Source organism: Microcebus murinus, chromosome 2, assembly GCF_040939455.1.
Source record: "Microcebus murinus isolate Inina chromosome 2, M.murinus_Inina_mat1.0, whole genome shotgun sequence".
NCBI classification, from domain to species: domain Eukaryota; kingdom Metazoa; phylum Chordata; class Mammalia; order Primates; family Cheirogaleidae; genus Microcebus; species Microcebus murinus.
Window position 1 is genome coordinate 100,805,857 of NC_134105.1, and position 24,875 is coordinate 100,830,731.

Consider the following 24,875-nt stretch of genomic DNA (forward strand, 5'->3'; position numbering starts at 1 on the left):
TTGCCTTTAAAATCATTTTATAAAGAATGGCACAACTTGGGGTTTATGTTTACTCAGCTAAACCCCTGCCCTGAGAGGAAAAAATACCGTCCTTCCCTCCCTCTCATCATCGTTTATCCCTCAGAGGAGGGTTCACAGCTGCTGATAAAGCCAAGAAGTTCTGGGTGAGATCACAGCTGCCCGCTCCCTGGCCGCCTCTTCCCCACCGGAGCCCATGTGCCCAGTCGCTGGGTGTGCGCGTGCACCTGCCTCCCTTCTCTCCAACAAGGCCAGGGCTGGAAGGCAAGCCAGGAAATCCTCTCAGGATCTGTCCTTGGCTTTCTGACTGACCAGTGTCCAGCCATCCCTGCTTCTCTTGGGGCTTCTTGTGGTCAAAGACAGCTGCAGCTGGGATGGAGTTGGGACCACCACGAGTCTCAGACTGGTGGACTGAAGCACCATGGAAATGTTCTGGGGTCCCTCAGGATTGGGACTCTTCCCTGAGGCCACTAGGCTCCTCTGAGCTGTGACCCCCAAGGATGAGAGAGATTGTGTCAGATTAAACGTGTCCATAGAACTGCGTAATTGCAGGTTGAGTCTATATGTGTTTCACCTGTATGTGGATGTGTGTCTCTCATCAGATTTTACTAGCTCCTAAAGTCTATTTTTAAAGTGCACATAAGAGGTTTGAGTTCTAACTCTGTATCTGTCTGGGATGCTCTTGGCCTTCATTGTACCCTATTCCCACACCCAAATTCCATAAAACAATTATCTCTGGCCCCTCACCCCCATCCTGTCCAGTTTGTTTTAGAACCCAGGAAAAGGGCAGCGTGCCCAGCTGCTTCCTTGCTGAGCTGGGAGAAAGGGGGAACGCAGAAAGTCTGAGGATCTGGATTCATGTTATGTACAGGTCATCTGGGCTCTAGCCGCCAGTCTCTGAGCTTGAGCCATCTTCCCCACCGAAGCCCGGGGGGAATGCAATGAGGTATTTCAAAGGCCTATTCTTAGCTTCTGAGCCCAGAGTTGAGTTTTGTTCATCCAGGGTGGCCTGGGTTCCCCTGTTTTCTTGATGACAACTTGGTCCCCCTGGAGGTCCTTATATCCTACCCCCTACCCCATGCCTTCAAGAAGGTGAGGGTGAAGGAGGAAATGAGGCAGAACAAAGCTGAGGCTGGAGATGGTGTCATCACCACCCTCTGGCTATTGTCCCACTGTCAGGCAAGCCTGTGGGCAGAAAACCAGGATTTGAGGATTTGCTGTCTCCCAAAGAACTGGCGGGGATCACCCTCCTGGGTTCACGGGAAAGGTAGAGGCAGAGGGTAGGACACAGTCCAGGGAGGTGGGCCAGCAGGCTGTAGGGAGAGGAGTCCCTCCTCCACGTCACTTGGATAGCCCCTCAGGTGACTCGATGTCAGTGCTGAAGAGTTCCCGGTAGAGTGGGGGGAAAGCGGCTTGGACCACGATGGGGTGGAGGTGCTGGAACATCTGCAGCTTTTCCACGTGCTGGCTGCACAGGCTCCGAAGCTTCCCCTTGGGTGGCAGCTGGAGGTGGGATAATGGGGAAGGAAGGGTCAGCACTTCCCCTCTCTCCCCAGAGCAAAGCAGTCCTCTCATTCTTCCTGGGCTGGGATTAACCCTCCTTCCTCCCCTCCCCATACACTTGCACTTTTGGATCCGCCAAATCCAAAAGCGATGGTAGAAATATGTATGTTTCAGGACACTGGAGGTGACAGGAGCTGGGGTGGCACAGGTTGACTGTTTTCTGGGTGAAGCCCCCAAATCATGTTCCTGCTGCTGCTAAAAGGAACCTTGTTAAAGACTCACACACCTTATGCTTTTAGTATAGTGCACTTCCGTGACCCTCTCTGTTGTATGCTGTTGCATGCCTCTGTCTTTCCCTCATCTGGACTGCCTTTCCAGCTTTTCCTTGCTTAGCTAATTCTCACTCGCCTGCCAGTGTCACCTCTTCCAGGAATATTACCCTAACTCCCCCTGTCTGGACTAAGGGCCCTTCCTTTGGGCTTGCAGCACTTCCCATGCTGTGGGAAAACCATCCAATGTGTCTGCCTCCCCATCCAGACATAAGCTCCTTAAGTAGGGTTTCTCTCCCTGTTTGTACCTTCCGAACCCATCACAATGCTTGGCACATGGCAAACAGACTTTCTAAGCAGGTACCCGGTACTGCAAGTAGGAGCCAACACTGCTGGCACTCCGCCAAAGGAGGAATGAAAAAGGCACGGAAACCCACGAGGAGACAGAGGCAGGGAGACCTCACCGTAGAAAAGCTGAAAGGACCATTTATCTTCTGCAGTTTCCTACATAACCAAGTGAGGCTCACAAATGCCTCTCCCCAGCCCTCCCCTCCCGCACCCTGGCTTAGTCCCTCAGAAGTCAGGGAAGGGCAGGCAGTGGGACAAGCCCTCCTTATCTCCCGGATCCATTCTCTTCATCGCCATTGCTCTACTCTGCGGTTGTCTGGGCCACTGCAATGGCTTCATTCATTCATTCAGCAAATATTTGTTGAGAACCTCTCTGAATCTGGGCTAGGCACAGTGATGGGCTCTGGTGATATGTATCAGTGAATAAAATATAATTTCTACCTTTATTAAATTTACATTCCAGTGAGGGAGCCAGAAAATAAATATATAATATATCGTATAGTAAGTTCTTTAAAGAAAACTAAAGCAAGGGCAGGGGAGAGGGCTTTTTGTGTGGGGTAACTGGTTAGGGAGAACCTCTCCTGAACGAACGGATGGAGCAAACCATTTGGAAAAGCGGGAAAGAGCCTTCAGGTGACTGTACCAGCAGGCACAAAACCCTGAGATGCAACTGGGCTTGATGTGTCCAAGGAACAGCAAGGAAGCCAGTGTGGTTGGAATGGGTGGTTGAGGGGCCAGGGGATCATAGGTGAGGAAGAAGGCAGGTGTTGGCCATGACACAGACTCTAGATTTGATTCCCAGCAGGATAGGCAGCTATAGGAGGGTTGGGAACAGGAGTGGGACATGATGTGATTGCTTTTAAAAAGGGCCATTGTGGGTGCTGAGTAGGTGCTGTGTGACTGCCACGGGGCAGACAAGGATAGACCAGGGGTCCCTAGGAGGCCTCTTTCATAGTCCAAGTGTGAGCTGAGGGCTGGCGGGTAGCAGTGGGGGAGGGGATGTATTTTGAAAGTAGATCCAACCAGATTCACTTTCCAATTGCTCTCCCAAGTTCCAGTCTCTCCTCCTTCAAATCTACCCTGTAGTAGATTAAAGTTCAAGCTCTTTAGAGTTGAGACTGTTTAAGACAAGTCATTTGTGTACCCTTAACACTCAGCCCTGTGCCCAGCACATAGCAAAGGCCTGCTTGAATGATTACACACATGCTTCCTTTACACTGGCTCTGAAGCAAATTGCCTAAATAACAGGTCTGATTATATCATTTTTCTAGCCTTTGGGGCTCTCCATTATCTGCAAATAAAGCCTTAATTCTTATATGGCACTGAAAGTCCTCTCTGATCTGCCCCTGACCTAATTTTCAGGTTTATCTTCTGCTACTCGTCTGCCCCTTCAATCTATCCCAGCTCCTGATCTTACTCTTTAGCCAGAATGTATCATGAGCTGTTGTCCACATATGCACCATTTGCCTCCTTATTTTTTTGCTTGCATTGTATCCTAAGCCTGGAATGCCTGGCCCACCCCCATGAATGCCTATTAAAATCTTACATCTTTCATAGCCTAGTTTAAATGCCATCTTCTCTAAGAAGCATTCATGATCCATTCCTTTTACCTCCAAATTATTTTTAATCTCTGTTCAACACACAACATAACATTTCCGCAATATCTCTTATTAATATATTGGTGGGGTGGACAGTGATGTGGTAGAAAGAGCACTGCCATTAAATCTTGCATTTGTCACATAGAGAATCATACAAACAAGTCGCTGAAGTCTCCTTATTGTTTCAGGGAGATTTTAACACCTGTCCTATTGACTGGGCTGCCATGAGGCTGAGAGCATGTCAGTGAAGGCACTTTGTCAATCGCATTATTTTTATTATATCACATGCCACATCCTATTCTACATTAGAGTTATTGGTACACACAGCTCTCCTTCATGCCAAGTTAAGATCTCTTGGCGGGGCAACACCCGAGTCTCTGTATCTTTCCATAGTGCCTTGTATAAGCAGGTGCTGGGTAAGCGCTGGCTATATTAAACTGAATTGCTCCCTGGAGGGACCTCCCAATTGCAGGCTAACTTTCCAGTCTTTACGCTGCTCATTCCCTCAGTTCCCACCGCCGTTGCCAGCTCTCTTACATGACGTGGCCCTGTACCTGCAGACCCTGGCCCTCAGGAGCCCTGCTGTCCCAGATCTGGCACTGGGCCTGGCCTCCTCTACCCCAGGGACTGTTCCTACCTTTGCCAGGATGCCTTGGCGATGAGTCTTGCAGAGATGATGATGAAAGGCCAGCTCCAGATTGTACTGCAGCTGTTCTACTTTCCTTTTCTCTTGGAGCCCTGGCCGGTCTGAAGGAGGGGGTGGGACCATAGCGAGAAGAAAGAACATGGACGTTAACTCCCCACAGAACGGTGTCTTTTTGGACATATGTGCTGACTAGAGGCCTTCTCAGCTGAGTGAGTGAGAGAGTGTGTGTGTGTGTGCCTTGTTTTGATAATGGTTAACTCTGGGACCTGGGGGTTGGCTAGGAAAACTAGGGAGAAATGACAGGGATGAGAATGGCTAATCTCCTAACTCCAAACTATTCTCCCCAGGGTGACCTGATATTTCACATAGCTCATTCAATGCCAGGAACTAGGATTCTGCCATGGGAAGAAAAAAGAGTTGGAAGAGGGCTCCCCAGGCCCCTATCCAAAGACGGCTCCTGATGGGGGGTGGCCTTCCTGAAGCCACCCAGGCCAGCACCAGGGGCTTTGTAGCTATCTGTGGCTGACTTCAACACAAAAACCACCTTTTGCCCTGGTTCCATAAAATACCCAGAAATCTTCTTTAAAGTTTTTATTTCTACTTCGAGGGGCATGTTTAGGTCTCTACTCACTGGCAGAGCCAGAAGACTGATACTCTTGATCTGCAAACTCAGGTTAGTGGCTTGACCCACTTCCTGGGTTCTCTGACTACTTAGCACTCAGCAGGCTCAGACCAGCCCCCTCCATTCCAGTGGAGTGGAGATGATGGTCCTGCCGTTATGGGCATACAGTCTTAACATGAGTTCACACACAGCAGTGATTCTCAGTCATGGTGGCCTGGGGGAGGCTGTTAAAATTCAGCTGCACCCCTGATCAATTACAGATGGTTCCCAGCTTGCGATGATTTGACTTACAATTTTTGACTTTTCGATGGCGTGAAGGCGATACACATTCAGTAGAAATCATACTTTGAGTACCCACACAACCATTCTGTTTTTTACTTTTAGTAACAGTATTCGATAAATTACATGAGATATCCAGCACTTTATTGCAAAATAGGCTTTGTGTTAGACGATTTTACCCAACCATAGGCTAATGGAAGTGTTCTGAGCATGTTTCAGGTAAGCTAAGCTAAGTTATGACAACTGGTGGATTAGGTATATTAAATGTACTTTCGACTTAGGATATTTTCAGCTTACGATGGGTTTATTGTAAGTTGGGGAGCATCTGTACATCGGAATCTCTGGAAGTGGGACCTAGGCTGAAAAGGTTTTTAAAGCTCTCCAGGTGATTCCAATGGCATCACTGACACAGACTAACAATCAGACACATTTCTATCAGGGAAGTGGCTCGCTTCCTCTCAACTCCATTTCTCTTCACTTCTACAACCCCACCTTGGGCTGCTCTTGTCCCCCTCTGGGGCTCCTCTGAATCTTCGACTCATTTTATTTTATGGCAATGTGGGGTGGGCTCATTCTTCTATTTAAAGCGATTTCCCAGATTTAACCACACCTGCAGACTCTTCAGTATCTGCCATGCCCCTGCTACCTGAATGTCCTTTACCCAAGCCCAGCCCAGCGACACTCACTGGCATTGATGAGAACAAGGGCTGTGTAGAGGGCAATCTCGTCCTCAGAAAAGCGCAAGGCGCTCAGGGAGCGGGAGAAGTCAAAGATGGAGCTGATGAGCTCGCCGCAGCCTGATGGAGTGGAAATGAAAAGAATGAGCGAGTGGTTGAGACCGTGGTGCCCAAGGACACCGCCCCCTGGTGTTTGGAGCAGGTGGGCAACCTGCCCTTAAAAGAGGGTGCCAGGGTCATGAAGCTTTTCATGGGGGTTGGCATCAGAATCCTCTCTCTCATTTCTCCCTGCCCCTCACCCAAGGCTCGGAACAGCTCGGTGCCACCGTATTTGCCTTCAAAAAAGACCGTGTGGTTGTCAGCGTTGTAGGCCCGGCACATCCTGACCAGCACCACTTCCATCGCTCCTGCGGAGTGGGAGAAAAATGCAGGCACAGCGTCCAGCGAAGCCAGGAATCCGTCTCCGTCCCCCCCCAGCATCCTGGTCTCCGTAAGCTCCCCTCCACTTGGCCCTGCTCCATTCCATGCTCTTCCCCCTCCACCGCCCCGGCCTGCCCACCCATCCCTGGGCACCTGCTTTGAGCAGCACGATCTGGTCATTCTGGCAGAGCTCCATAAAGCCCGACAGCCTCTTCGCAAACTCCACCACGTACTGAATGGCCTCGGTGAGGCGGTGGGCACAGCGCTCCCACATCTCCCACATTGACTGCGGGGAGGGAGGAGGATCTCGCTGCAGCCCTTGTACGGTCCTGCCATCCCCCAGCCCCTGGGAGCCCGCCTAATGAGGTGGCAGGGCTAGGTTCTGAGCTCCCACATTCTCAATACTGGCACTTTGAAAAGTCTATTTTTTGCCAAATGCACTCAGGGGCCAATTCCTGTCAGTTGGCCCCACATACTGAACACCCACCAGCCACTGGCACTGAGTTAGCTGTTGTGGGGGAATTAAAAACATATGAGATACAGCTTTGCCCTCAGACAATTTGATCTTGAGGTGAGAATGACATACTGCCTCCCCCCCCCCCCCCCGACAAAGGACATGCCCAAGGTCTTAATAACCTAGAGAAGCAAATGTGAAGTGCCAAATGAGTATTTTTACAGCAGGTGGTATTGTCAGAGTGTGACAGAAGAGCGAGAATAGGCTCTGGGGCCCGATGGATATGAATTTGACTTTGGCTCCACCACATTGGGACCTTGAGGAAGTCTATTAACCCCTCGGAGCTCGGTTTCCCAGTCTGTTAAAAATAGGAATAAAGGCTGGGCATGGTGGCTCACACCTGTAATCCTAGCACTTTGGGAGACTGAGGCAAGAAGATTGAGGCCAGGAGTTCAAGACCAGCTTGAGCAAGAGCGAGACCCCATCTCTACAAAAAATCAGCCAGGTGTGGTGGTGCATGCCTGTAATCCCAGCTACTCAGGAGGCTGAGGCAGGAGGATTACTTGAGCCCAGGAATTTGAGGTTGCTGTGAGCTATGATGATGCCACTGCACTCTAGCCTGGGTGATAGAGTGAGACCCTGACTCAAAAAAAAAAAAAAAAAAAAAAGGAAGAAATGCCACCCTCATAGATTGGTTGTTATAAGGGTTGAAGATAATTACATAAAGCATTTAGTATAATGCCTGGCAGAGAAGGGGTGTTTAACAAATAGGCATCAGGGTTCTGATTATTGTTACATTGATGGAGGAGGAGGAGGAAGAAAAGTACGTAAGTCTGGGTGGTAGAGGAGGTAGGATGAAGGCCAGGTAAAATTTCAATAGGCAAGGGCTAAGGAAAAGCACTCACCTATCCACTAGGGTGTACACACACACACAAATACACACACCCTCACAACCACACTTAACCACTTCGGTACAGCGCTCACTGGCTCACTTGCCTATACCCGAAGCTCATAGTCTGCACAACAGTTTCTGCTGTGCATTGACGACGAATCCCGAATCCGTTTTGCTCTTGCTCTTGACGAGGAAAGCTTTAAAGCACTGAAAGCTTGTTTTACTTTACAGGCAGCTTTACTTGTAATGTAAATCAGAATAGGTAACATATATATATATATATATATATATATATGTTTTTGTTACATTAGTTTTAAATGTTCACAATTTTAATTTGATAAATGAAAAATTAGAAAAGTCAATTCAAAATTATAGACTAAAGTCGAGGCTCGGCTGTGTGCCTTCGTATCACGGCTGTCGGCTAAAGTCGCTGTGCACGTTCATCTGTGGCTAGCGACTGTAGTGGATGCTGGTACCGAAGTGGTTAAAAGTGGTGCACACGCTTGTTGGCCAGCCTGTGTCTGTGATACCCTGCCCGCCCCAGCCCCCATGCGTGTGCAGGCAGCCACCTCTCCCAGTGCTGGTGGGATGTCCTCCCTTCCTGCATGGCCTACTGGTCTCACCTTCCTCTGGTAGCTAGTCACCTCCTCCCGGGAGAAGATGTTGGAGCGCTGCTGTAGCAGGTCCTCCAGCCGCAGCTGACACGTTTCTCGGTAGGACTTGCAGACGTTCTGCACCAGGTGCTCTGGGGCCAGAGAAGGAAGGCACGCTGACCCCAGCCAGCTCCTACTCCCACCATTCAAGGGCATCTCTCTGTGTGGCCTGTCCTACTCCGCCTCCTCCCTCGTCCCCTTGTCCAGGACACCTCAACCCTCCTGGGCTTATGTTTGCTTGACATAGGAGCCTGGCGGAAGCCCCTCCCTCATCTTCACCACCCCGTCCACCTCCCCAGCTGCTCACCTATCTCCGTCAGGGAGGCATAAGGCGCCTCCGGTGTGCTGCAGAAACTGGAGCTGCAGTAGCTGTCTGGGCCCTGTCCTGGCTCCCCAAGCCCGGGGTGCCTGGATTCCTCAAAGTGAAGTCCACATCTGTCAGTGCTCAGCTGGCTGCCTGGGCTATAGAAGCTCTCTCTGCCCTCAGCTTTGCCCCGCTCAGGGCTGTATTCGAGGTGGTACGAGGCCCCATTGAGCCCCGCCTTGGGCAAGTTGTTGGAATATGAGGGCCCAGAGCCCGAGGCCCTGAGGAGGCCAGGCGGACAGGCAGAGGCCTCGGGCAGGTCAGGAGAGGAGCCCAGGGGCAGCTGCCCATCTGGGAGCCCCAAGGTGTAGGTGGGTGTGTCTGCGCCTTGGCCCCCTGCTGGAGGGGTCTTGGCCGCTTGTTCCTGCTGCTGCTGCTGTTGCTGCTGCAGTTGTTTCTGCACTTCTGCATGCAGGCTGTCCCTCTGCTTCTTGGACATGCGGCCAAACTTGACAGCTAAAAGGGGTCCAGGAATCAGGAGTTTATGAGACAGGAGAACGTGGTCCAGGGCAGGGGCAACAGGCATTTTGGTTAGTACAGGACTAACTTGCTTCTCCCTGAATAGCCGGCTCCAAGCACAGCTTCTCCAATATTAGGGAGCTTATGTTCAAGATCCCTTCCACCTCTCACTCTCGTTTGCTTCAGGATCTGTCCAGCCTGCCACTTCCGTCTCCTGAACAAAATCTTCTAAGTTCTAAACCAGCTTCTAACAGTGGCTGGGGACTGTCACTGCTGGGGACTGCCAAGGACTGCCTCTGGGCTGGGGATTCTGGCCTCCTGACGCTGGGGCTGGGGTGGTCGAGCAGAGGGCCTCAAGCTCTATTGGGGTCACCCCGCCTGTCTGGGGGGGCCAGAGGAAGAGGAGGGCTGAGAACACAGGTCTCCCTGTGGTCAGGCCTGCAGGCTCCCTGGTGACCTAGATACTCACCACAGCCCAACCCGGGCTCCGCGGCTTGTTTCTGAACATCCTCTTCTGCTCTCTCTTTCCTGCCTTTTCACTCCCCCCACCACCCCTCCCAGGTGTGGGGGCACAGCCCCTCGCCCCGCCTGCCCCTTTGCACCCCAGCATGCTTCCTTTCGCTTTGTTATTTTGGGCACTGAAAAGTGCTGACAGGCTCCTTCTGGCTCCTCATCACCTCATGCCTCCCCCAGCCCCGCCCTGGCTCTTTCTGTGGTGGGGGGCGCGGGGGGACCGGCGGGGAGGTGGTGGGTGAGGAAGTTGGAGAAGGCCCAGGAACCCTGGCCCGCCCCTGCCCCATGCCTTCTGGGTGGTTCAAAGGCTGACTCTGGCTCCACTGCTAGACACAGCCTGAGTCCCAGGACAGGAATGGGGACCTGGGGAGGGAGATGGAACAAGAACTAGAACCACTGGGTAGGAGGGGAAGATGCGGGAACTGGATGGGAGAAAGGCCAGAGGGGAGCAGAGTGAGGACTCGTCCCCAGGAAGAAGCGCCAAAGAGGTCTGGGACCTTGGAAAAAGGAGGTTTGTTCTAGCAAAGCCTAAAGTTGGGGATTTGGAAGAGCTTTGATGGGAATGGCCACCAAAGGGGTGGAAGAGAGGGCTGTCAGAAGCAGGAATAGAGAGCAGACGTCTGGAAGGGCAGTTTTGCAGGTTAACCCTGTGTAGCACCACAGACCAGGCCGCCCCTCCGGAGATGCCAGGAAAACCCCAGGGAGCTGCCTGCTTGGCCTCACCATCTCGGGACATGCCCAGCGCCAGGCATTTCTGCAGGCGGCAGTGCTGGCACCGGTTTCGGCTAGTGCGGTCGATGGGGCAGTTCTGCTGACGGGTACAGGAGTAGGCCACGTTACAGTGCTGGCTCCGGCGGAAGAAACCCTGGGGAAGGCAGGTGGAGACCAAGGCTGCTTATCCTGGCCAGCTTGCTCCTGAGGGCCTCCGACCCACGAGCTCTTGGCCCAGCCTTTCCACATCCTGCAACCTGTTGGTTTTCTCTTCTCCATTTCTTTGTGGAGTTGCAATGTGTCCTGCAGTCACTTTCCCAGCTTAAGACAAGGCCCTCCCTTTGTTCAGGGCCCTCCAGGGAGGCACCCTTCAGGCAGTTCCCTCCCTGCCTCAGGAGACTATTCCTGGAGTCACAACAAAGGCCATTAAGCCCCTTCTCATCTCTAATGAGACTGTGTGAGTGTGTGTGCATACACATGCCTACAACTCACCTTGCACCCCTCGCAGGTGATAACCCCGTAGTGGATCCCAGATGACTTGTCCCCACAGATTTTGCAAGGGATCACTTCAATTTGTGCTGGAAGAAAGAAAGAGAAGTAGGTCAGCCCAGGAGGCTTTTCTGCATTCCACCACCATGAACCTGAGCTGGGGATACAGGTGCCTGGTGCTTCCCCTTGTCTCCGAGCAGCTCCAGCTTGCTGTTTCCCTCCTGCAAAATGGAAGGGGAAGTGAAGTGCCAAATGCTTCTTAGCAAAGGGTCTGAAGAAGCTGTTTTTTGTTTCCCAGAGGAGGGGAGCATTGAGGGGGCAGCCTGGAGTTGTATCAGCACTATAGAGGCAGAGAGAGCAGCTGCAGAGAGGCCACCTGCTCAGCCCTTCAAGTTGAAAAGCTCCAGTTGCCTCCCTCCTGCCTTGGGACATAGGAGTCCTCACTGCCTCACAACACCTGCTTCCCACCCAAGGGGTTTCCTCTGTGTCCCCTCCCCCACTGGGGCTCAGCTCCCATGGGCAGCGTGTAGGGCATGGCAGGAAGATGTGGTACACCAGGCAGGAGGCATCTGGGGGCTGGGCAGAGATGCCAGGCATTGTCAGCTAAACAGTGAAGGCAGGGGGTGGGGCTGCACAGAGACCAGGAGCCAAGGGGGCAGGGCTCACATGGGGACCCAGAGAAAGATGGCAGCTGGCGATGGAGCCCAGGAGAGTAGGGCTTGACAACCCAGGTCTGCCTGGTGCCTGAGAGCCAGGGGGAGAATCAAACAGGGCTCCTAGGCCCTTAGGCCCAGAGTGGAGGGAAGGCGGCTCTGTCTCTGTCAGTGTGTAAAAGTGGCTATGCCCGTGTGTGTACAATGTCATCTATGTCCAACTGTGTGAGCACAAGTCATGAATGTTAAAACTGGCTAAGCCAGGCGTGGTGGCTCATGCCTGTAACTCCAGCTACTCAGGAGGCCAAGGTGGGAGGATTGCTTGAGCCCAGTTGTGGTTTCTTTGTTTTTTGTTTTCCATAGCAGCTAACACCCATATTATTGAAGTTCAAATGGAAAGCCTCTGTAATGAGGCCATTTATCTACGAGATGTCAAAGAGTATGTCTCTGGCCTATGAGCCTTTCAGGGAACTGGTTATGTTTTTCTGCTTTAAGTTAAACTAATGCTTGCTGAGCACTTACTACGTGCAAGGTACCATGTTTCAATAGATTATCTCATTTATTCTTAGCAACCCTATAAAGCACTGCTATAAGGGAGTACTGTTATCCTCATTGCATTTATATGAGCCAACTGTGGCTTAAAGAATTGGGTAACTTGCCTATGGTGCAAAGCTTGGAAGTGGCTAAATAGGAGTTTTTAAGAAAAAAAACAAACACTGGGCATTGGAGCCCAAGAGTTTGGGTCCAGCCTGGGCAACAAGAACTCCGCATATCTTTAAAAAAAAACCATAACTAGCTGAGACTAGAGATCATCTCATTCAACCTCTTCACTTTATAGGTGAAGGGCTAGGCCAGATTAAGTAAGGCCCTTGGCCCAGGTTTGTACAGCTAGTTTGCCTAGGGCTGGGTCTATATTCTAGTCCCTGAGCTTTCCTATGCTGCTCTGTGTACCTGGCTGTTGGACACACATATCATGTTTGGAGGTGCACTTGCATGTGTGTATGCATGAAATGTGCATGTGATTTGTGACCCAGTGGGCATGTCTGTCAGAGCTGGTGTACACACGTGCATATTAGTACGCTAGCATTTGCTCACGAGGCACTGGGACCCCAGGTTTCTCTCCCACCGAGCTCGTTGTAACCTTAGCCTGCTCCCTCTCTCCAGGGCTTTGCTGCTGGTCCCAGGATCACCTCCTCTGCCCTGTCCCTGTCAATGCCACAGCTCTCTGCGAAGCTGCAAGGGACCAGCAGGAGGCCTTTTCCCAGCCTATGCTTGAAAGGCAGCTGGGCAGAGGCAGGGAGCCCTGGCTGCTTCAGGTGTTCTTAGCACTTCCAAGAGCATCGCTCTCTTTCCCAGGATCCTGACCTGCTGCCTCCCCTCTGAGGGGGAGGCCTGGGGTGGAGCAGGCCAGAAAAGTGATCTAGGGCTAAAGCCCCTTTTCATCTGTGACATGTCTCCATCTAAGGGGCACAGGGAGTGACAGCCTACCTGGAGGGCAAATCCACATTCCTGTGAAGTCTACTTGGACCCCCGGCACACGTGGGGCCTGCTGAGGCGAGGTGGGGAGGAGACCAGGCTTGCTGCCTTTCCCCACAATATGATTTTCATTGCCCTTAAACCATCACCCCCTCAGGCCGGCCTAGAGCTGAGTCAGACTCAGTGAGTAAGTAGCTGCCTCTGCACGGGGACAGGCGGGTGGTGTCTGAAGTCCCTCCATTAGAACTCGACACCCCCACCACCCCCAGCCGCGCTTGTTGCTGACAGCTCACGGTGCCCACACAGCTCGCTAGCTGCCGTCACCCCAGGACCAGACAGTAAGTCAGCTTTTCAGGTTTTTTTCCAGTAAATTAAGAGCAAAGTTTAGCACATGGAGGGGAAGAGAGAATAAGTGGGGATTGAATGCCTGGAAAAGGGGCAGAAAATGTGGGTGTGCTCACACTTCTAGTCACTTAGATTCTCTCTCTGTGTCTCAGTTCCCTTGTTAGTAAGATCAGGATAAAAATCATACTGCCTGTCCATGGGGTGGCTGTAGGTAGCACAGAGGAATCAAATGCTGGCAGCTGAGCAGAACCCTGTGTAAGGGGAGGCACATGTCTGCCTGTCACTGCTGAGTGGCAGTGAAGGCCAAGAAGCCCCCGGTGAGGCTGAGAAGCTCTGAGCCCCCGAGGTTCTGCTCTTGCCAACACCTTCCCCTCCGGCCCTGTGGTATCTCTCTCTTCAGGGGCCCTAAGACCAGAGAGGGGAGAAACCCACGCGGGTCACCCAAAAAAGTAAGTGGGAGGGAGATTAGGCCAAGCCACAGTGGGAACTTGGGCTCCGGCCCAGCAGGCAACCACAGGCCTCCCTGCCTCTTCCCTTCTCCAAGAGCCACATCCGCGTGCGTGTGTGCGCTGACCACACGGGTGACCCCAGACAGCTCTCCCTGCCCCATGCCTGACCCGCGGCTGGTGCTGGCCCTACGGTCCTCACAACAGTGTCGCCAAGACCCTGCTGTTCTCGAAGGGAGATGCAGCCTGCCAAGAACCCCCTTCACAAATACCTGTGCTTGGGGAACACCGCCCGCTGGTGAGCCTTGGACCCCAGCTGCTAAGCCAGCCCCTCCGCCACCCTCCCCCACCGCAGTCCGCAGTCCGAGACAGAGGCACACAGTGAGACAGGCACACGGGGTCACAGAGTCAGACCCTCTGCCTCTCTGAACTGGAGAGATCAAGTGGTTTGGGACCGTGAAAAACAGAGAGATGGAGAGATGCCAGGGATGGAGAGAGCCACAGAAAAACCCACATTCGTGTCCTGGGCCCATGGTCAACCCCAGGCCCCCTCGGCACTATCGGGCCCTCCTGTCCTACTCCTCCCTCCTTCCCCTGCCACCTGTACCCCCTTCAATGTCATCTACCCAAACCTCAAAGAGAAAGTACCGGTGCAGCATGCGTGAGTGTGTGTGGCTTGTGGAGGAGGGGCGGGGGGGGGAGGGGCAAGGGTCTGGGGGGGGCGCAAGAGGAGCTGAAAACATGTCTGATGATAACACACCTTCAAAAGCTACCCCTGGGAGCCACTCCTGCAGCAGCAGGTGGTGGGAACGCAGATTGGGGAGGGGGAGCTGAGTAATCACAGGATTACTCAAACTGTTGCCCGGGAACCTGGCCTGCCAGGAACTTACCATGTAAGGGCCTGCTGGTGCCAGGAACTGGAGCCAAGCAGAGGTCAGGAACCTCTAGCCAGCCCCTGCATCACTGCTCCCGTGGCTGCCCTAACCCTGCCGTGCCCACACCCACTGTCGGGAAGATCTTTGTAACTCACCTGCAACTCCTTCTGAGGCTTACCAAAAGAAAATCCTCTAAAAGGCTTCCAAAAGGCGAGAGAAATGCCCAAATACACATGCTAGCTCCTTAAAGCACCTACTGGCTGAATGACTCTAGCCCTTTGCGTCTCAAACAGGAACACCAGGGGCTGTCAAACGCTGCTCTCGGTTCTGCACTTTAATAAGAATAAGCCCCCAAGTCGGGGCTAAGCTTGTCCGTCTTCAGCCTATACTTTGAGTAGCAAGAATTTAGTCCCTTTTCCTGCTTTTGTGCCAGGCTGCTCCTTCCAGGGGATGGGGATAGGGTTGGCTATGGCTTCCCGAGCTCATTCTTGCATCTTCCCTGCCACCCAGTGGGACCTTTAAAACTTCCTTCTGATATAGCACTAGAAAAAGAAATTGAATCTCCTCTGGATTGCTTCAGAGGTTGAAGTATCCCTAGGAGCATCCTGCCAGAACACCCCTATGAGGAGAAATATGGTAGAAACAAAGTGGTCCATCCTCCTCCACCTCCGACCTCCTCTAATCGCGCCCTTCTCACAGCTGCGAGATTCATTGATAGTGCTCTTTGAATGCATCCAGAGCCTGGCCCTGTGCCACCTTAGGAAGCCAACCCTGGGCCGTGTCCAGGTGCCCTGTACCACAGAGAGGAAGTGGTAGGAGCAAAGGAGGGGCTGCAACCAGGGGATCTCTCCCCTCAAACCCCAGAACCACCCCTAGTCCTAGTGGAGGATGGGTTCAGAGGGTGGAACCCTAGAATCCTCATCTCCCCCTGGTGCCCTGCCAGCCGAGAGCTGGGCCCCTCCCTCTCTTTTCTTTCTCACCCCCTTTTCTCCAGTGGATATTGATTAGGAGGAATAATAATAATAGACATAAGTGACAGCTAAATTCTTACTACGTGCCAGGCTTTATATACATTTTCATTTAATGATCACAACCCTCCGAAGTAGGTGCTACTAGTGTTGTCCCCATTTACGGATGAGAAGACCGAGGCCTAGAGAGAATAAGTGGCTCGACTAAGGTTACACAGCCAGAAGTGGCAGATCAGGCATTTGAACCCAGGTCTCTGTAACTGTGGAGCCAGCGCCCTCAACCCTTAAGCTACATACTCTGTGAGGATGAGATGCCCCAACACGCTAAGGAGAATAGGATAGAGGACAAGGTCATTGGCTGCAGGGGAAAGAGTATGAAGTGAAGGTGGTGGGTTAGGAAATAGAATTCAGGGAGGAAATCCACAGAACTAAACTCAGGGCTCACACCTGTATAAAGATCCCAAGAGATATTATATTATTGTGTCCCAACCGGTCCTCTGTGGTCCCAGCCTCTTCTTGTTCTTCCTCCTCTCCCTAAGGCCAAAGTGGAACAATTTATCCATCCCCACTGAGCTCTGGGCGACTCTAGCAGAAGACCGCAGCTCCTTTAGGGCATAGACTGTATTTCCACACATCTCAGTAGGCCTCTCTTTGCAGAAATGAATGAATGAATGCATGAGACAGAGGAATACATCTCTTTTCTTCCCTTGGGCTCCTTCTCTCCCCTCAGCCAGAATGCTCAATCCCTCCCCCACTGAGACCACAGCTCCTGGCCAGGGGTCCCTTGCACCCCGCCACCTGTCACCAGCCTCACTCCTTTCTCAGCTCTCAGTTCCCTCAGCTTCTGCAAAGCTGGAAACCAAGGTGGTAGGTGCCACCACAGGGGAGCAGAGCTGGGTGGGGGCCGGGGGAGAAGCGGTTGTACCTGGTGAACACTACCCGGGCCCAGGCCAGGGCCCTCCCCACAGCGGCGGGGAGAATTTTCTGCTGATACGTCCCGATCCCAGGGCTGAGAAAATAGTGAAGCTAAAACTCAGGTGGGCGAGGGAGAGTCTGGGGTTTTGAAAAGCCACGAAAGACAGCCAGCCGCCCGAAACCCCCTCCAGGTGCCCCCGCCACCCCCGCAGTCTGGGACAGGAGAAAGGAGGGGAAACAAAAGAATGAGTGAAAACAACCAGTGAATGGGGGGAGGGGATGAATCACCGGAGGAAGCTCTGAGGACTGGAGCCCAGAGGTGGCGGAGCAGCCTTCAGTGCCTCCAGGACCCTAGCGCCTCCTTTCCAGAGCGCCTCTGCCTCCAGGACGGCAGCCCCCCAGAAAGACCGTGCCCCAGGCCCTGCCCTGCCCTCACTCCATCCTTTCTGAGCCTCACAGCCTCAGAGAAGAGGCCGTACTACAGCAGCAGGAGGAGCGAGGTTAGTGCTCAGAAAGGACGAGCCATTTGGGAAGAAGTAAGACCCAAGGAAAGCCCTTGGAGGGCCCTCAGCCCTCAGCAAGCCCTTGTTCCCTGTTGGCTTGTGTTAGCAGCACAGAGGCAGCGGAGGGGCAGAGCGAGCCCCTCGTAGGGACAGCAATACCAACACACATGTTTTCGTTGTGATGGGCTGGGCTGGGACTCTTCAAATTCTAGTGCCTTGGGCGTGAGTGTTTGGCATTTCTAGGAATGGGAAGAAAGGGAAAGAGGCACAGGAGCGATATAAGGAAGGAAGAAGCCCTTTATGAAGTCTTCAGAAGGTTCTGGGCTCTCAGGGTGAGACCTGTGGCACCCTGGGGACTTGGAGTTCTTTCTGGCCCAAGGTGCCTCACCATCATGACCAGACTTAAAAAGAAAGATCAGGGAACAGCAAAGACAAGCATGTGACCTCACAGCCCTGGCCTCCTACCTCCTCATCTAGGCCTAACACCAGGGCCTTCATGCCCGTTGGCTCCACACCGGCCACGTCCCTTAGCAGGAGACAACTGGGCCACCCTCCCTCTGGCTGGCTGGGAGTGTCTTTGGCTAACAGACAATTCCTCCCTACTTGACAGCAGCCAGCGACCATGGCGGGGACCCTGTGCCATCCACCATCCCTGTGTGGAGTGTCACAACCTCTGCACTCCCCAGGTACTGCTCCCTAGACCAGTCCTGGCTCCTCTCCCTGCAGCTGCCCGTCTCTGTGTTCCCCCCCCCCCCCCCCCCCCCGCCTGGGTCTGAGCGCGGGGTCTCCACACTCCCGCAGCTTCTGAACTTCGCGCCTCCATGGCGTTGGCTGTCCTGGGGTTGCTCCAGCCATGCCTCCCGGCGGGCACTACCCTCCCCATGTGCTCCCTAAACCTGCCCTTTGAGTTCCGCCTCTGCGTCTCCCATCCCTCGGCCTGTTGCTCCTCCTGTGCGTCTGGACCTTGGTCTTTGGGTGTGTCACGGTCCCAAGGCCCATGTCCTCTGACTCTCCTCATCAGGGTCAGATGACCTGAGGCTGTGAGATACCCGGAAACGTCCAAGTGAGAAGGACCAGTGGCACTGACCCCCAGATTGAAGTAGATGCCCTTCTCCTTCCTGCCGGCCTGTGTGGAGCGGTGTGTGCGCGTGCATGTGTGTGCGTGTGTGCGCGCGCGTGTGTGTGTGTTTCCGTGCACGTGGGGGTGGACATGAAGGATAGCTGCGCAAGCATCTCCCTCAGACACTGCTGGGGACTCCTCCCCCCACCGGCTTGACGCTCACCCAGTCATTGCTTCCCAGGGTTAATTTGTTGATTTGGGGCCATTTATGGGAAGAGCAGACTATCAGCCTTTGCTAGTGGGGAGCAGCCAGAAAGGAGACTGAGGCTCCAAGGGGCCCTCTTCCTTCGTTCGCAAGCTTTTGGCTCTTCTCCCCACCCCTCCTATGCCCCCAGCTCACTCCCCTGCATGGGAGCCCCCTCCTTTCCCTCTGTCCTCTGGGTGGGCTGTGTCTCCTTCCCTCCCTGGGGGCTGCCAACCTCAGGGACCTGGGCTCTCTCCTTGGTCCTGGGCCCTTAGAACCAGGAGACCAACTCTCATAGTTGGTTTTGTTTTATCTTAAAATTCAGCTCCCTTGGTTTGCAGATGGTAGACCAGGGCCCAGTGACTTGACTTGTCTAAGACTACATGGCTAGTCAGTGACAGAGGTGGCACCAGAACCGGGTCTGCAGACTCTCCATCCACGGGTCTTTCCAGGATGGCCTCCCTTCCGTGGTTTGTGGGAAGACCCCACGTTGAAGCTGGGGCTGCCTCATGCCTCAAGCCACAGGGGCTTGAGCTTCCCTTCCCCCCCTCACCTGTGCTCTGAAAGGGTCTCTGGTTTCCGTTACACAAGGATGGGGGGCTGTCTGATGTGCCCGCCCTTGCTCTGCTGGAAGGCACAGAGACCCCACACATCTGCCCACCAGCTGTTGGCCCATGGCTCCAAGCCAGGAAAAGGGCGAGGCTGAGGTCTCTGTGCTCCATCTCCACTGCCTTGATCCCCCTGTCAAGCTGGCAACTGACCCTAGAGGACACCCCTACACACACACGCACATACACATGCATGGGACACCCTGGCTGGAGTCCATGTAGTCCTCGTGTCCCTGAGGCCTGGACGCTGGGGTCTGAGCCCTACTGACTGCTCACCTCAGTGAAGTCTCACTGTCCTGCGGCTTCAGGGCACAACTCCTCTGGCCTCGCCTTTACTGCACTCACAAGCAGGTGGGAGGCACAGAGGGAAACATGGCAACAGGAGCCGGGAGTAAGTCCAGGGCCCCTGGTCATCACCAACCTCCATCCGCTACTAGCTGTGTGGTCTTGGGTGGAGGACTCAGCCTCCCTGGGTCTCAGTGTCTTTTCGTAAAATGAGTGCGTTGGATACCTCAGCACTCTTGGAGATTCCTTCTAGAACCCAGGACAGAGGAGTTCCTCAACAGTCCTTTCACCGTCACCGCTGTAAAGGAACTGCCTGGGGAGCAGGACTCCCCAGCCACTGCACCCGGCTCCCAACAGCTCGTGACCTTAACCGGACGCACCCTGCCAGGGAGGGGCACTGGGCTTCCCTCACACTGTTCCCAAGACCCCCTCATTTCCAGAGGGCGCAGGGATGATGACAGGATCCCGGCTCCTCCTGCCCAGATGGCCCCATTCACTTACTTCTCATGACTGAGCCTGGGCTTTGCTGCCTTGGCCCCCAGTCCTTCTCAGCAGGGTGGCGCGGGAGTGGGGCGCAGCTGGCGGCGAGGTGGGGCGAGGCCCTCTCAGCGGTGCCTCTGCCTGGAGCTCTGCACCTAGCTCTCCCCCAGCGCTTCTGGGCAGGGGGGTTTAAGCTCCGCACCACACAGGTGGCCGAGTGACACCCCCCACTCTGCCCCCCCAGGGGTGCAGTGGGAAGATGACAAGCACCCCACGTGGCCAATCTGGGCCTGGGGCAGCCAATCGCAGGGGGCGTTGGAAAATTCCAAAACCACATGCGACAGCCACACGTGGTAAAAGCTGTTTCCACCCACCAGGGTGTTCTGGCTGGGGAGCCGAAGGGAGCTCGCACGAGCCTGGGGCCAGGTTTCTACTCCTCCTCCCTCTCAGGACCCTCCGAGCCTGACCCTCTTTGCCAGGTGACTCCAGGGACAGGGATGTTTTCCGAGGTAAGTCCAGGATGTCTGCCCAGGATGGTGGCATGTGCCACCTGAGACCTCGTGGACTGCCAACAGCTGCACCCAGTGTGTTGCAGTGTGGGAGGTTGTGCCACCAACCACCATGCCCACGCTCCTCCCTGCAGACACGGTGTAGACCCTGGGCTGGGGCATACATGAAAATAACGCAGCAGATAATCATCAGGCAAATACCCACGATGTGCTGGGGGGATTGGTCCGTCAGAAATATCCTTAAGGGAAAATTGCTACAATTGGAATGCAGATAATAATAATGAAATCATCAGCATATCACACTCATAATCTACGTGCCATAAATGGTTGTAAATGTTCTATGTGGATTATCTAATGCTCACAGATACCTGATGAGGTACTACCATTATTCCCATTTCAAAGATGAGAAAAGTAAGACACAGGGAGGTTAAGTAACTTGCCTAAGGTCACACAGCTGGTAAGTGGTGGAACCAGGATTCAAACCCAAGCAGATTGGCCCCAGATGCTATCTGAAGGATGGGTGGGTTTCTCTGGTTCAAGCCTGCTTCTGAGGCTGTCTCAGCCTGGGAGATCTCCTGGCATGTGAGTCTCTCTATAGTTTCTTGGCCTATGTGTCCTTCAAAAGGGTCAAACAATTCCAGAGGCTCTTGTAGCCTCATATCTGCTCTATGGGGTAGCTTGACCTTGGGAATCCCTCTTTAGGACCCCTCAGGATTCAGGGCTCCTCTTGGTATGGGGTTCCCCCTGGGTTCCTCATCTTGGAGCCCCTTCTTGGGGTTGTCTCAATTTGGGGGCCGATTTTCAGAGTCTCTCAGCCTCGGTGAGGACTTAATATCTCCCGATTCTCTAGGCCAACAACCTCCTAAGAAGCCTCCAGTCTTGCTAGTATCCCAGCAGCTCCTCAGCCAGGTACAGGCCTTTCCCTGCTGGCCTTCCTGGGGCCCAAGGAGCTGGGCAGTGGATGGGGGAGAGGCTGTGGCCTGGATCCTCATGAGGACACTCATGGGGTGGGGTAGGAATGGCGGCAGAAGGCCAGGGAGGGGATAAGGAGTCAGGGTCTTGGCTGAGGTTTCTGTGGTAAGGGGTTTAAGCACAGGAATGGGGTTTGGCCTCTCCCAGTTCCCGCTGCTCCAAAAGTCCCCCTGCTCCCCCCACCCACAGTCCCTGACCCCCCTCCCCCAGCTCACCTGCGTCACTCCCTGACCCGCTTTCCTCCCAGGGCCCTGCTCAGCATTTCCGTGGGGCCCTGTGGCTAGGGGCAGGCAAGGCACCAATCAGGATTATGCTGAGCAAAGCAACCCCCCACCCCGGAGGATGTAGCATCCTGGATGGTCCCCTGGCCCTGGCTGCCCAGCTCAGGGAGGAGGGTGATGCTTTGCTCTCTGAGATGTCTTTGCTTGGAACAGGGAGGCTCTAGGTGATTTGGGCAGCGGAAGGATGGCAGTGAGCTCTCAGGAGGAACTGGTAGGCAACCAAGGGAGGCCTAGAGAGGTCCCTCTCGATCCAGGGACCCATGCTTACAGAAGTGCTCAGGTGTTGAGGGCATGCATGGCACTGATGGGCATAAGCTTTGGGACCGAGGTGGAGTGAGTGCATTTTCTGGGGGAGTAGCCTCCCCCACAGACTAGGAGAGTCCATCTGATGTGCTGAGAGGTCCCTAGAGAGCATGCTTACTCACTAGTGGCCATAGAAAGTCCTTTCCGAGCTCTAGCACCCTGCTCACATGCTGTAGCCTCGGTGTTTCAGGGCCCCAGGGCACAGGGTTTCCCGTGCACTCTGTCCCGACAGAGGCAAGGCTTTCCTGCTCTCCAGCGCTGCACAGCCTGGCTCCAGGCTGGTTCACACCTCAGGATGTGTTAACCACACCAAACCTGGCTCTGCACCACAAAGCCTGCTGCAGGCTCCCTGGCCTTGAGTTCACACCCCCACCTCCACCCCTTCCTCCCCTGGCCCAGCAGCCGGTCCCACCCCCTCCCACCCACCTGCCTCTGTCCAGCATCTCTTCTCCTCTCCTTACCTCTCCCTTTCCCGTGGTTCTCTCTTTGTTTCCTTCCAGAGCCCTTTTACCCTTCAGGCCTATTCTTCATCTCTCCTTGCCCCAGTCGGTGTCCTCACCCTGCCCCTTCCTTTCTTGCTTTCTCAGGCCACCCTGTCCTCAGCCCCTGCCATCTCCGCCTGGCTGTTCCATCTCCGCCCCACCTCTGGTGCCCCCAGCTCCCTGGCTGAGTTCCTCCCCATCTCGCCACACCCCGGCACCTGCTCCTGCCACCCCCTACTCACAGGTGTGGGTCTTCTTTGTGGCCAGCAGCTCTGTAAAGAGAAGAGAGGAGGTCAGCACCCAAAGTTGAAGCCCCCAAGGGACCGAGACTCCCCCCACTCCCAAGATTCTATCCCACCTCATCCCTTCCCAGGCGGGCTACCCTCTGCTGAGCCCCACTCCCCTTCCTCCTCTGCCCTTCCACCACGCTGGGCCTCCTCCAGGTCCTCAAAAGCGCCAGGCTCCTCACTGCCTCTGGTGCTTCCCCGAGCTGCTCCTGCCTGGAGTGCCCTTCCCTCCCACACCCCTAATCTAGCAACTTCTTTTCAGCCCTTGGTTCTCAGATTATGTGTCTTCCTAGGCAAAGCCATCCACACGCCCCCCCACCCGGCACACACGCAGCACCTTGCTCTGATTTCCTGGCACTGGTGGCATCACCTAACTGCCACAATTGTGGCGTTATCTTTGAGATAGGTCTTTCCTTTCAGACTGTAAACTCCACGAAGGCAGGGACACTTCACCGAGTTATTCCCAGAGCCCTCCATAGTACTTGGCGCATTAGAAATGCACAATAAATATTCTGCAGCCAAAGGCAAATCTCTGCGGGAGCAATTCTCTTGGTTGCTTATCCTTGACTGAAAGCACGGGGGAGTCCCAGAGGTGTGGGGTTGGGAGTAGGAGGGAGAGGACATTTGGAGGAAGAGGAAGGGAGAGCTGCAAACACAGAGGCTTCTCTGGCTTCACGGCCCGTGTGGCTGGCCCCCAGCCCACAGAGGAATGCGTCGCTTCACTGCTGCTGTGTGGCCTGGTCTGCGGGGAGACCAGGCGGTAGGGAGCACAGGTGGGTGGACGGGGTACAAGGACTTGAGGACTCCAGAAGGAGCAGCTCTGAGGGAGACCCTTAGCTAGAGCACGGCTGGAGCTTGCTCATCACACAGTCAGCACCTAGGAAACACCTAGCTGGGGAGCCCGGGCGAGAGACTGCCTCTGCCAGTCCTTGGTCCACTTCCCACATCCACACAGCAGCTCCTCGCAGAGCACAGTGACAGTCTTTTGTCCCAGAAAGCCCTTTGGCCCTGTCTTATGCCCCCTAGAGCTGCTTTAATAATCTGACTCTGTTCTTGTGTTATTTTTTTGCCTTTTGCTGTCCAATCCCGACCCCCCCCCCCATACACAAACACTGCCCTCTGCTCAGGAGATGTGCACCACTGGCTGGCTTTTGACACTGGGCAGCATGGGGCAGAGTGGCCCATGGCCTGGGCTCTGCCGGGGTGGGGGGTGGGGGGGAGGAGAAGACTGCACAGAGAGGGTGTGCCCCCCCACCCTGTGAAATCCTGCCTAGCCCCACCCAGCTTCCTCCCTGACGTGGCACCAGCTCGGCTTGTGTTCCCCTGTCTTGCCCGGCAGCTGGGTTCTTCCTCCGCCAGGTGGCTCTGGAGTTGGCAGCTCTGGCACTCAAACTCTTCCCCTCCGTGCTCAAAGCTGACTGAGCATGTGGCGGTGGGCTCCTGCCCTGAGAGGGTTCCCGCTTAGACCATGCGTGGGGCCGAGGACAGCCTGACTGTCTGTCCTTCCCAGCTGCCGACCCGGTGCCCTACATTCTCTGCAAAATTGAAACCCCACACCCCTGGGCCAGTGGGGACGAAAGTGCCAGGCCAGTGGTCATGGGCAGCTGTCAGGGTGTGGCTGCCCTCCCCCCAGCCAGACCCGTCACTCCTTAAAGGGCAGGTTTCTCCACTGGGGAATGGGACGAAGCTGGAGCTGCCAGCCTCCCAGCCACTGCCGCCCGGCGTCCTGGCCGGCCAAGCTCAGGAAAGCAGTGTCCCCACCTCCTCCCAGGGGCACGCTGGCAGCTGGGAGCACCTGCCCACATGCTGATCCTTCACTGGATCAAGATCTAGCTTCCCTGACTCTGCTCTTCCCTCTTCCTCCCCCTCCTCCACCTGTCTCTTCCTCCTTCACTCCTTCCTTTCTTTCCTCTCCATGCATTTCCTGTTTCTCTCCTTTTCCTATTTCTCCTCCTGTGGCATTTCCCTAGCTGCTCCTTGGGTGTCTCCTCGGGTGTCTCCTCCAGTTTCTATCAACACTTGCTCTGCCTCACCCTCCTGCACCAGCCGGCCAAACCATTGCTCTCTCCTCCACGCCTTTCCCTCCCTTCCCTCCTCCCTTCCAGTCTCTCCCCATCCCTCCCCTCCTCTGGACCTCCTGGCAGTCTCTTCCACCTGCCTGCAGGGCCGTGGGGCGTCTTACCCCGCGCGGCTCGGTGCTGTCTCTGTGGGGCCCTGTCCATGGGGCAGCTCCCTGGGTGCTGTCCTTGCTGCCCTGGCTGCCCAGGA

General features: G+C 54.6%; 1 protein-coding gene across 2 annotated transcripts; it reads right to left on the reverse strand.

Moving 5' to 3' along the window:
* On the reverse strand, window positions 1–24,875 carry RORC (RAR related orphan receptor C). 2 transcript variants are annotated; one of them, XM_012767619.2, is made up of 11 exons: window positions 24,790–24,875; window positions 22,563–22,592; window positions 10,919–11,004; window positions 10,439–10,580; window positions 8,687–9,199; window positions 8,350–8,471; window positions 6,534–6,666; window positions 6,260–6,367; window positions 5,970–6,080; window positions 4,374–4,483; window positions 1–1,521 (listed from the first exon to the last, which is right to left on the reverse strand). In XM_012767619.2, the coding sequence occupies exons 1-11, from the start codon at window positions 24,827–24,829 to the stop codon at window positions 1,360–1,362; spliced, it is 1,557 nt and encodes a 518-aa protein (XP_012623073.2). In that variant the 5' UTR covers window positions 24,830–24,875; the 3' UTR covers window positions 1–1,359. The 2 variants fall into 2 exon arrangements, with proteins under 2 accessions (XP_012623073.2, XP_075856246.1); XM_076000131.1 differs by lacking the exons at window positions 22,563–22,592; window positions 24,790–24,875 and adding an exon at window positions 19,795–19,966.